Source organism: Ochotona princeps, chromosome 29 (genome assembly GCF_030435755.1).
Source record: "Ochotona princeps isolate mOchPri1 chromosome 29, mOchPri1.hap1, whole genome shotgun sequence".
In the NCBI taxonomy this organism is placed as follows: Eukaryota; Metazoa; Chordata; class Mammalia; order Lagomorpha; family Ochotonidae; genus Ochotona; species Ochotona princeps.
This window is the reverse complement of record NC_080860.1, coordinates 16,689,242-16,702,041: the sequence shown is the minus strand read 5'-3', so window position 1 is coordinate 16,702,041 and position 12,800 is coordinate 16,689,242. Positions and strand designations below refer to the sequence as shown.

The following is a 12,800-nucleotide window of genomic DNA, read 5'->3' as shown; positions in this document are numbered from 1 at the left end:
ATACAATGTGCCTTAAGAATACTGTCACCGTGACAACTTGCCAAGGCAAATGCCCACATCTCTGAAAGCTCTGTTATTACTTCTAAATTCTTCCCCCAGCATTAATGACAGATTCCCTAGGAGACGAGATGAACCTTTTAAAACGGGAACAGCCGGGTGAGAAAAAATACCCAGGATGCAAAATCACATTGTCCCTGTTGGCATCCAAATACATCGACCATCAGAGTGCCAAGTGATGCAGGAAAAACCTTACTTCCTATCTCGTTTACATTCTTAGAGCATCATTGGAGAGAAGTTAACAATCTGCCAAGAATTACCCAGATCTCCCAGAAATACCTTCTAGACTCACAGATCCGATACTTACCAAGGGTATTTTTATTCCTGGTAATATAAATGTTATTGAGCCCATACGAGCAGTCTTTAAAGGCTCAGGAAAAATGTCTATTAAGAAAAAAACCATGTTATGAATTCAAAAACAAATCTTTATCCTTGGTTGTCCACAGGTTTTTTCCTCAGATCACCTGGAATACTCCTGAGGGTTCACAGAATGGTTTGACTCATTGCCAGCAGCAATACAAACTGGTATGGATGCTCTGGGGAACAGCTCTGAGCATGGAGCCTCCACATAACGCACCACCCAGTAACTTCCTTCAACAGAAACTCCAGGTCATGTAGGACGTTCACAGATGCCCCCATTAGTCAAAATCATCCTCAGATACTGAATGTTATTGCATAAATGCATACACTTTTAAATATAGTTATCTATTTGGCAGACAGAGTTACAAAGATGTTGAGACAGAGACCACATCTGCTGGTTCAGTGCCCACATTACTGCACTGGTCAGGGCTGGGCCAGGCCGAAGCCAAGGACTTTATTCTGTTTCTCCTACATGGTTGGGAAAAGTCGAAACCCTTGGGGTCACCTTCTGCTGCCTGCACAGGTGCACTAAGTAAGCAGCTGGACTGGAAGTGGAGCAGCTGAAACTTGAACCAGTGCTTATAGGGGATGTCAGCACCACAGACAGCAACCTAACATGCTAAACACTAGTTTCTGTATACACTTTATAAAGTTAGAAATGCGATATATATACATATATATATATATACGCATATATATGTATCATGTAGATAGCTATACATCTACATGATATATGTAAAGGAGATTACTTCAAAATGCATGTGGGGGCCCGGCACGGTGACCTAGGAGCTAAAGTCCTCATCTTAAACACACTGGGATCCCATATGGGCGCCGGTTCTAATCCCGGCAGCTCCACTTCCCATCCAGTTCTCAGCTTGTGGCCTGGGAAAGCAGTCGAGAACGGCCCAGAGCCTTGGGACCCTGCACCCATGTGACAGCCCTGGAAAGAAGCTCCTGGCTTTGGATCAGCACAGCTCTGACTGTTGCAGCCACTTGGGGAGTGAACCATCTTCCTCTCTGTCTCTCCTCCTCCCTGTATATCTGCCTTTCCAATAAAAATAAATAAATCTTTTTAAAAAATGCATATGGGAAAACTTAATAACTTTTCATTAAGTTTTAATAATTGACTTTGAAGGGCCCAGGGCAATGGTTTGACTAGTTAATCCTTCCACTTGAAGTGTCAGGATCCCATATGGGTGCCGGTTCGTGTCCTGCTTGTTCCACTTCCCATCCAGCTCCCTCTGTGGCCTGGGAAAGCAGTCATGGACCGCCCAAAGTCTTGGGACCCTGCACTCATATGGATGAGACCCAGAAGAAGCTCCTGGTTCCTGATTTCAGATTGGCTCAGGTCCGGCCTTTGCAGCCACTTGGGGAGTGAACCAGCAGATGGAACATTTTTCTCTGTAGATTTCCCTAGCCAATAAAAATAAATAAATCTTGAAGAAAAAAAAAAGATGAATTTGGGGTTGGCATTTGGCATGGTGGTTAAGACACCTCTTGGGGTACCCATGTACCATATTGAGTTATCTGGGATTAAATACTAGCTCTGGCCTGAGCTTCAGCATCCTGTGGACAGACACCCTGGGAGGTGGCAGGTGATACTCTAGGAGCTTGGGGCTCAGCCATCCGAGTGGGAGACCCAGACTGAGTTCTGTGTCCCTGGCTTTGGCCTGGCCCAGATCTGGCTGTGGCTGGCAAATGGGGAGTAGTACAAGTATTTGGGAAAGAGAAAGAGAGAGATTAGAGAGAAAATAAAATATTTTTTTAAATATGTATTTTTGGGGTCTGGCGCAGTAGTCTCGTGGCTAACATCCTTGCTTTGCACATGCCGGGAACCCATATGGTTTGTGTCCTGGAGACCCCGCTTCCCATCCAGCTCCCTGCTTGTGGCCTAAGAGGGCAGTTGGAACAGCCCAAGGTCTTGGGACCCTGCACCTGTGTGGGAGACCAGGAGGAAGCTCCAGGTTTCTGGCTTCAAGTCAACTCAGCTCTGGCCATTGTGGAAGGAGGATCTTCCTCTCTGTCTCTCCTCTCTGTATGTCTGACTTTCCAATAAAAATAAATAAATCTTTGAAAAATATATATTTTTTAAAATATTACTTTTGTCTGAAAGTCAGAATTACAGAGAAGACGACACAGAAAGAAACATTTTCCATTTGCTGGCTCACTCCCCAGGTGGCTGCAGTGGCTGGAGTTGAGCTGATCCGAAGCCAGGAGGAGATTCTTCTGGGTCTCCCACGCGGGCACAGGGTCCCAAGGCTTTGGGCCATTTTTTTACTGCTTTCCCAGGCCACAATCAGCTAGCTGGATGGGAAGCAGAGCAGCCAGGAGAAAAACCAGAACCCCTATGGAATTCAGTGGTTGCAAGGCAAGGATTTAGTTACTGAGCCATCACACCAAGCTGAAAAATGAAATATTAAAAGATATACTTATTTGGTGCAAAAAATTGGAAATCCATGCAGAATGCTTTCATGGTACACATTGCTTTTCCATGAGCCTTCTGAAGGCTCTATATATAGGCTTAAAGGATTTTTTTGCACCTAAATAAGCATCTTTTAATTTTACTTTTCCACTAAATTTTTGAAGTATCTCATACAAAAAAGTGTAAATATATATATTTACACACACATATGTGTGAGTGTATATACATTTCCTATAAAGCTATAAGTAACTGAAATAAATAAATAGGGACTTTAAAAACTGCATAGAGATTAAATCAAACAAGAAGGAACAAGAGGGTGGCCTGGACTGGGGATTGAGTTATCCTGGGGGGTGGGACCGGAGTGCTAGCACGGTGGCTTAGCAGGTAAAGCCACCACATGTATTGCCAACATTCCATATGAGCACTGATTGATGCCCTGGCTGCTCCACTTCCCATCCAGCTCCTTGCTTGTGGCCTGGGAAAGCAATCAAGGACGGCCCAAAGCCTTGGGACCCTATACCTACATGGGAGACCTGGATGAAGCTCCTGGCTCCGAGCTTCTGACCAGCCCATCTCCAGCTGTTGTGGTCATTTAGAGAGTGAACCAGCAGATGGAAGATCTATCTCTCCTCTCTCTCTGAAACTCTGTCTTTCAGACAAAAATAAATAAATCTAAAAATAATAACAATAATTATTGTCCTGGGTCAGGTCCTCCACCACCTCCAGGGCTAGTGACTTGGATGCTAGCCACACACACACCCCTTAAACCTTCACATTCCTTGTCTGCCTGATGAGATAATACTGGATTCCACCTCACCGACGATTGTGAGGCTGAAACAAACAGGGACCAGAGCAGCCTGTGGTCCACGGCCTGCAGACATTGCAAGTCACATGCTTTGTCACAGTGACACTTAGCCCATCACGGTCAGAGTTAGGGCTGGGAGAAACGTGGAGGACATGCCAGGGTCCAGACAGCGAGATGGCAACGCCACACGGCTCCTCACGCTGAGCACAACGCACCGTGCGTGGTGAGTGCAGGGGGATGTCGCAAGGTTCATGGAGAAACGGCATTGAAAGTCAAGGTCACTGGGGTGCACAAGACTGCTGAGACGCCTGGGCAGCTTTGTATGGACTTTGGAAAGCTCCCCTCATGCACACCAACTTCAAGCAACTTTTTACAACAAATGTAAGGGGACTTTCTTTTTCCTTGGCATGGAGGGGGTCTTTTAGTTAACTATTTGTTTGAGAGGTGATTGACGGTTGGGGAGTGCTAGATAGAGACTCCCTGGAATTTTGAATTGTTTACAGAGCCCCCCCGCTCCGTCATCTGCTGCTTCACTGCCCCCAAATGTCCACAGCAACCCAGAAGTGAATTCCACCCTAGGTCTCCCACATTGGTAGGTGGGACAAGGCTGCACTCGGGGTCTGTGTTAGCCGGAAGCCTGGAATCAGGAGGCAGAATTGGGAATCGAAGCCAGGCACTGGGCTGCTGGCACCTGCTCCCTACGCCCCTTCCCACAGTACAGCCCAGTGGACCTGGGGCACACAAAACAACATGGCGAGCTGGGCACATTCCCAACACAGCTGTTTCTGTGCATGGGGAAGAGAAGTTTGTCAGGATACCTCCTCCTGGGGTGGAAGCCATTGCTTAGCTTTGCTGGGATCCCCACCCACCCACTGGCCTCACTGACTCCAACTGGCCTCAACACACCCCACTACAGGACCAGGAGGGACGCCAGACACCTTGCAAGGGGCACAGGGCGGAGCAGGGAGATGAGCAAGGCCACGAGACGTCAGCAAATGGGCAAAGCTGTGCCCTGGTGCTGGCAACCATGAAGCAAGACTGGGCCTCCCCTGTGAACTTGCTAATCCCCTCCCGGGACCCAGAACCCCAGAATCAGTCCTGCCAGGAGCTCTGAGGCTGGCTCGCTCCACTTGCGCACCAGCAGCCTGGGGGGAGTGAGCTAAGCTCTCCAGGCTTGAAACCTACCTAGCATGCTCAGAGTGGGCAGGAAAGAGACCCAGGGAGCAACCAGTAAAACAAGGCAGGCAGGCCAGCCTTCAGCACCATCCCCTCTCACTCTGGCTACAGCGGGAAATATAGCAAAGGTGATGCCACCCCAGGGCTGCCAGTTCAATCCCACACTGCTGCTCCGCCCACCCCCATGCCCCCAATCCCAGCCTCTACCCTGAAGGCTACGAGCCATGTTTGCTGTATTTGAGTTGGCTAGGCCCAGCCCAAACCCCACAACCAGGGTTGGGGGTGTCATGTACAAGCGTGCGACTGTCACGCACACACCTATTCCTACCCTGGGGAGCCCCAACAGGCAAGGTCTCTCAGACTGCCTCACATAGCTCCACCACTGCCAACACCGGAGGCCCTAAGATACTCCCTTCTCCCAGCTTCTCCCTCCCCAACGGGGGTCGGGGGAGGCAGGCTCACCCTGCACAGGAGCATCCATTCTCCGGGGCTAGGAGGTCTAGGCCATGCTGGAACACCCCAAGCCGGTCCCCCAACCAATCGCCAGCCATCACTACTCCCCCTGCCTCCCATGCCCCCCACACTCCAGAATGTCCTTACCTGTAGTAAGACAGCAGGCCATTGCCCAACACGAACCAGCGGCGCTGGTAGCCCTTCAGGTAGTTGGTCCACTTAAGAAGCCAACCCTTGAAGCTGTCCAGGGTCAGGGAACCCATCGGGACGCTGGAGCTTGTGCCGCTACCCGCCGCGGGCACCCCCACGGGGGTCTTGGCCTGTCCAGGTCGTGGAAGCGGCAGGGGCTTGAGAGCCGCCGGCACTAACACGGACTCGACTTTGGGCACCGGCGCGCTCTCCGTCACCTCCAAGATCAGCTGCTCCGATGAGGTCCTGGCCTGGGCGCCAGTCCTGCCCCCCGGACTGGACTCGGACCTCGGCCGTAACTTCAGCATCAGCTCCCGTCCCTGCCCAGTGCCGGGTCCTGGCTCAGACATCCTTGGTGCTCGCTCCAGAACCGGCTCCAGCGGCGGCTCCGGGGTCGGCCCCGCCTGGGGCTGGGGCTGGGGCTGTGGCTGTGGCTGGGGCTGGGGTTGAAGTTGGGCTTGGAGCTGAGGCTGGGACTGAGGTTGGGGCTCCGGCTCGGAGCCGGAGGTGGGCGCGCTCATGGCCGGCGCCGCCGTGTGGCAGGACAGGCAGGGGACCACCGTGAAGAGCGACGAGAGCCCACGGGAGCGGCCGCCGCAGCCCCCTCCTCGGCTCGGAGCGGCCGCTTTCCCCATAGAGCCCGGCGACCCGAGCGCGGCCGAGCGGGGCGTGGGGGTGGGGCGGGCCGGGGGCGCCGTGGCCCTCGCGCTGCCACGGGCGCAGGTGCAGGTACAGGTGCGGGTGCTGGACGCGCGGGGCGAGGCGAGGGGGATGCGTGCGCGCGCGGGTCCAGTCGCTGTCCCGCGCCTCGCTGGCTGTTTGTAGTCGTGCGGCCGAAGCGGGCAAACCGATCTGGACCGTGAGGTGCTTGGTCCTTGGAACGCGCGCCCTGGGCGCACCTGTGTGCGCCGAGAGCTGGGCGGGCGGGCGGGCGGGGCCGGCGGAAGCGACGGCGCTTTTTCGGGCCACAGCGCCTGCCGGCGACCCAACCCGTGCCAGGCGCTAGGGGGAGGGAAAAAAAAAAAAAAAAGAAAACAATGATGAATGCGCAGCTCGGCCCGCGGGGCCCTACGCCGACGCCCCCCACCCCCGGCACGGCTGCTACTCCGGGAACGAAGCCGGAGCAGGTGCGGTGCCAAAAGCTGACGGACGACGACCCGCCCACAACAGCCCACCCCTACCCGCCCTGGGAGCCCTGTCCCCTGGGATCTTCCTTCCTCAGCCAGTAGCGGTGGCTCCCCGTCTGTCTCCCGGCACCCGTCTGTGGTTAAAGACGAAGAACTTGGTTGTCAGTGGCGACTTTTCACCCAGCTTTTCCAAATGAATTCAGGACAGGAAGAGATTTTGTAAACCAAAGCGCTTTAGTACAAGGAGCCACATAATTTTATTATTAAAATAATACATTTCAAATAATATTATTTGAAAGTTAGAGTTACACATAGAGGAGAGACGGCAGAGATCTTCCATCTGCTGATTCACATGGCAGTGGCGGGGGGCTGGAACAGTCGGAAGCCAGGAGTTTGGAGCTGCTTCTTCATCTCCCACGTGGGTGCAGGCACCCCAGCACCACAGTCACGTGCGGCTGCTTTTCCAGGCACGTTAGCAGGGAGCTGGGATGGAAAGTGCAGCAGGCAGGACTGGAGCCAGCGTGCATGTGGCAGCTCAGCTCCACCCGCTGCACCACGATGCCAGCCCCGTGGACCACGTCTTGATGACCATGACAATCATTGTCGGGAGTGGGGGGATCCTGGGCTTCAGGATTAAAGCGATCCGAGCTGGGTCATCTCCTGATGGAGGGACAGCTGGCAGGTGATAACACCCGCTTCCTGGTGAGCGACAAAGGCACAGGGGAAGCATCAAGGACATCGCAGACACTCAATGAAGAGTTGAAATGTCGAACCAGAAAGTGCTCCATGATCTGGTCAGGGGGTAAGCAGATTAGTCAACCAACACCGAAGGCAGTGTTCCGTCCCATATGGGTGCAGGTTCAAGTCCCAGCTGCTCCACTTCCCATCTAGCTCTCTGCTTGTGGCCTGGGAAAGCAGTGGACGACCTTGGGACTCTGCACCCGTGTGGGAGACCTGGAAGAGAACCCTGGCTCTTGGCTTCAGACTGGCTCGGCTCTGGCTGTTGCGGCCACTTGAGGAGTGAATGGATGGACGGAGGATCTCCCTCTTTTGTCTTTCCAAGAAAAATAAATAAATCTTTAAAAAAAACTTAAAAAATAGACATAGCTGATCACCCTGAAGGCTAGTATAATACCACTTCATTGTTCAGAAAAATACTGAAGGCAGAGAATTGAACCTGTGTCCTGTCTTTATTTTTTTATTTTTAGGATTTACTTTCACATGAAGGATTTAAAGAGATAGTCAGAGAGAAAGATCTTCCATTTGCTAGTCTACTCCCCAAATGGACACAGTGGCTAGAGCTGAGCTGAACAGAAGCCAGGAGCCAGGAGCTTCTTCCAGGTCTCTTATGTTGATACAGGAGCCCAAGGACTTGCTTTGCCAGGCTATACGCAGGGAGCTGGATTGGAAGTGTACCAGTCAAGACTAGAACCAGAGCTCATATGGATGCTGGAACCCAGACGGAGGATTAGCCTCTTAATGCCACCGTGCACCAGTGATCATGCTGTATGCACCTGGGTTTTCTGGTCTTGCTCGCCCCGAGCAGGATTTGTTTCCTTCCACCTCATGGCAATTTCTGCAGCGCTGTAGATGGAAAGTTCTGGTCCAAGAGCAGGCGACCAAGGGCCAAGACCACCTTCAGCCAGCTTCCCTGCCACCCTGAGGTGCCGATGGGAGAGCTGCAGGTTGGAGAGAGGTTTCTTAGCAAGGCGAAAGGGCCCAGAAAACACCTCTGGGGAGGATGGGCTGGGAATGTGTGTGTTCCTATTAGGGGTTCCCAGGAATTCCAGGACCCAGCCTTTCTGTCCACAGCACACACAGGTATGTGCTAAGCGCCCAAGTGCAGGTGTCTGCTGACCCCTGGCGGTCACTGTGGGAACTGCCTTGAATCCCCGCTCCTGGCCCCACCCACCTCCGCCCCAGGCCTTGCAAGCTCCTCTGGGAGGCTCTGGCCTCGTGGCCTCATTTCTCTAAGCACCTTCTCACCTTGTGAGAGCCTTTACAAATCCTGGAAGGGAGGAGAGCTGGCTGTGCCTCCCGCTGCACTGTCTGCCCCAGCTGGCCAAAGAGTCAGAGGAGAAAGAGCCCATTGGTGTACAGAGTGGCCCAGGGCCCAGGCACTCCTGTCCCCAGCTCACCCTCACATGCCCATGCTAATCAGGAAAAACCGGGAGGTGTCTCAGCAAACAGGAAAACCTGTTTCTCCACCTTAGCCTTCTACTGTGGTGGGCAGGGCCAGAGGGAGGAATGAGCAGGTGCTGGTGGAGGAAGGGGGGGTACAGGGTGGCAGGGGAGAGAAGGGTGTGAAGACTTGGGGATGGCTCTGAGTGCCAACCAGAAGAGCCACCTGTCTCCCAGACACATTGTCTCTTTAATTTCGCTCATCTTGTCCCTTTTGGTTGGCTGCTTTCAATGCCACTGAGCTGGGATTTTGAAATCCCTGCCCCTCCCGACACCCTGGGACCAGGGCCTGCCAAATGGGACTTGAGTCTCTGTTCCTGACTTCTTCCCTGTCCTGCTATAATTTTTTCAGGTACTTGTCCTGTCATCTACAGCTTCCCAAGCACGTTAGCAGGAAGCTGGATTAGAAGCAGAGCATCCGGGACTTGAACTGGCATTGCAATATGGGGTGCCACGTGTGGGCCCGGCGGCATGGCCTAGCAGCTAAAGTCCTCGCCTTGAAAGCCCTGGGATCCCATATGGGCGCCGGTTCTAATCCCGGCTGCTCCACTTCCCATCCAGCTCCCTGCTTGTGGCCTGGGAAAGCAGTTGAGGACGGCCCAAAGCTTTGGGACCCTGCACCCGCGTGGGAGACCTGGAGGAAGACGTTCCAGGTTCCCGGCTTTGGATCGGGGCGCATCGGCCCGTTGTGGCTCACTTGGGGAGTGAAACATCAGACGGAAGATCTTCCTCTCTGTCTCTCCTCCTCTGTGTATATCTGGCTGTAATAAAAAAACGAATAAATCTTTAAAAAAAAAATACGGGGCGCCACGTGGCTCCTCCCTGCTATGGTATGTACCACTGCTCTCCATGATTAGGGCTCAGAAAGTTCAGGGAGTGCAGGCATGTACTGTCTTCCTGGAGCCGATGACGGCCGAGACGCAGCTCTGGGCCCAGCAAGCAGCTGGGAGCAGTGCCCCATGCACCACCCAGCCAGGCCCCTCTGCTGCTTTTGGTGCCTGGTTCTTCTCAGCTGCCTGACGGGGCATGGTGTCTGGCAAGCGCTGGGAATTTGAATGACAAAATGAAAGGACGTGCCTGACTTGTCGTAGGCGCTCCGCTCCGTAAAAATAGAAGTGCCTTGTCTTTTTCTTCCAAGTCCCGGAGGAATGCTACAGGGAGGGGAGCAGAATCTACCAGGCGCATGGCACATTTTAATCCTGGGAAACTGTCCCCAGCATTTTAAAGTGCAGCGGAGTGCATTGGGGGATGGGCATAGCGTTGTTGAAGTGTTTTTTAGTAGGAAATGAAAGCAAAAAAAAAAAAAATACTCTTAAAAAAAATCAAGGGCAGGCAAGGATGGCTCTTTGGTGCAGTCTCAGCTGTCTGTCAGGATCTCTGCATCCTACACCAGCTTCTGGTTAATGCTCACCTTGGGAGGCAGCGGGTGACGGTTCAGGTACCTGGGTCCCTGTCACCCACCTGGGAAACCCCTGACTCTTGAGTTCTGCCTGGCAGGCAGTAGGGGGGTAGACCAGCAGATGGAAGACCCTCTCTCACCCATGTCACCCTAGCAGTCTATCCGGAATGGTGGACGGGTCCTTCAGCTGCTTGACACGAGGTGCATGTGGGTGGGAGTCCAACTTTCTGGCCACATCGCTGACCCCATGGGACTGCGTCATCCGTGAAACAGGGTAGCTGAGACTTGGTTGGAGTTTTGTTCTAGGCCCTGCACATCCACATGGAGTGATTAAGGTGCACTTCGTGGCACAGTGGGCTAAGCGTCCATCACTTCAGGACATCTGCTCCCATGATCTACATCCTGGTTCGATCCCCGGCACTCCCGCATCTGACCCAGCTTTTGTGGCAGTGGCAGGCAGCTTGGGCAGCTACTCATGTGGGAAGGGAATTCCAGGTGAGTTCCTGGCTCCTGGCTTCAAGCTTGCTCCAGCCCTGGCTGTTGTGGCTGTTGTGGGAGTAAACCAGAAAGTGGGAAGATCTCTCTGCTTCTCTGCTTTTCAAATAAATAATTTTTTTTAAATAAAAAGACGTTATTTGGGGCTGGTACAGTGGCTTAACTGCTAATTGTCCATCTCCAAGTGCCAGCATCTCATGTTGACACCAGTTCAAGTCCCAGCTGTTCCACTTCCTATCCAGTTCCCGGCTTGTGGCCTGGGAAAGCCTTGGCACCCTGCACCCGCCCAGAATAAATTTATTTTAAAGATCCATTACTAGGCCCAACACAGTAGCCTAGTGGCTAAAGTCCTCGCCTTGAACGCCCCGGGATCCCATATAGGTGCCAGTTCTAATCCCGGCAGCTCCACTTCCCATCCAGTTCCCTGCTTGTGGCCCAGGAAGGCAGTTGAGGACGGCCCAAAGCCTTGGGACCCTGCACCCACATGGGAGACCTGGAGGAAGTTCCTGGCTCCTGGCTCCGGATCGGCACAGCACCGGCCGTTGTGCTCACTTGGGAAGTGAATCATCGGATGGAAGATCTTCCTCTCTGTCTCTCCTCCTCTCTGTGTATTTGACTTCGTAATAAAAATAAATAAATCTTTAATAAATAAATTTATTCTAACAAGTTGTGCTCAGCCAAGCAAGCAGACAGGAACTTAGGGAAGAGCTGGTTGTGATTCCCACTGACAAGGAACAGAAGCCCGAATCCTCAAAGGGAGAACAGAGCAGAAATGGAGGAAGCAGTGCCAGCAGCGGCATGTGCCCCACCCCTCGGGCCTCAGCGAGCACCCAGACCAGGCTCAAAGGAACGGCTGCCAGGTGATGCCAGGCTGCAGTGCTGGGAGCAGGGGGAGGAGGAAGACTTCTAAGGGTCCCAGGCTGACCCCTTCCAGCCCCTGGCCTGGAGTCAGGCCACCTACTTTTAATTCTCTGTCACAAACTTGCTCTGTGACTTTGGGCAAGTCAGGCCACATATCTGGGCCTTACCAAGAAATTGAGGTCAACTTAAATAAGTAAATAAATACAAACATAGCAAGGGCTGGAAGGCCTGGCCTGTGTCCCAGCTGCTCTTAAGTTGTGTACCTCGGGAGGCAGCAGGGGATGGCTTGAGTTACTTGGGTCCCTGCCACCCACATGGGAGAGCAAGGTGAAATTCCCGGCTCCTGCCTGTGGCCCGAGCCGGTCTAGGCTCTTCTGTGTTGTAGGCATTTGGGGAGTGAACCAACAGATAGGAGATCTCTCAAATTCAATGGAAATAAATAAAGCCATGGGAGAGGTTCCCTGCTCTGTGCCCTGTGCTATAACACAGAGAGGAATAAAGGAGTCGTTCATTCAAGAGACCCTGGGTGTCGGCTCCAGTTACGAGGCACCACGGTCAGAGATGAGTGAGCTGGCGCCGCTGCCAACCACGTGTCTGGCACCAGCTAGGGACGTGGTGTGCAAACAAAGGATGGTCAAACACTCAGGGTGCAGAGAGGGCGTGCACACACGGGACACAGGAAGCCTGAATTGAACCCTGAAGCACCCCTCCTTCTCCCCTTGCCCTCAGAGAGTGCACGGGGTGGGGTTGGGGGGCGGGAGGCCTCTTCAAAAAGATGGTGGGAAATGCATCCTGGGAGGTGGGGGAGGAGAGGAAATCCCTAAGTCTGGATTTGCAGACTTTCAGCATCAAAGCAAACTTTCCATCTTCCATGAAGTTCTCAAAATTCCCCACCCGACCCTCCCTCACACAACTTCTTCGAGGATTTAGGACAAACACCCAAACAGCTGCCACGTGAGGCAGAAGGGAAGCTGGTGTCTAAGTCATTTTTGTGGGGAGAGAAAACCCACGGGACGTGGGGAAGAGGAAGCAGGAAGTGGCTCACAGGCAGTGGCACTGAGATAATGGTGGGGTTGGGGTGAGCTGGGGGTGCTGAGAGATATTCTAGAAGGTTATTCACTGTGAAAGCACAACATGGAGACTCTCTGTGGGTGGGGTCGGCAGGGCGTACGGCCCATACAGTGAGCAGCCCGTCGTGACAGCATTGTGGGTCAAGACCCTAACACCCTCACGTTCCCATGCTGCTGTTCTTTGGATTAATTCCAATTAGGGTAT

General features: G+C 53.1%; 1 protein-coding gene across 3 annotated transcripts in view; it reads right to left on the bottom strand.

The window, feature by feature from the left end:
* OSBP2 (oxysterol binding protein 2) overlaps window positions 1-6,170 on the bottom strand; it is a 110,723-nt gene extending 104,553 nt beyond the window's left edge. Inside the window, exon 1 of one of the 3 annotated variants that reach the window (XM_058656983.1) lies at window positions 5,421-6,170. In XM_058656983.1, the coding sequence (XP_058512966.1) occupies window positions 5,421-6,097 (677 nt within the window). In that variant the 5' untranslated portion in view covers window positions 6,098-6,170. The remainder of the gene's footprint in view (window positions 1-5,420) is intronic. The other 2 variants (XM_058656982.1, XM_012928951.2) reach the window with 2 other exon arrangements.
* Between the last annotated feature and the right edge of the window lie 6,630 nt (window positions 6,171-12,800).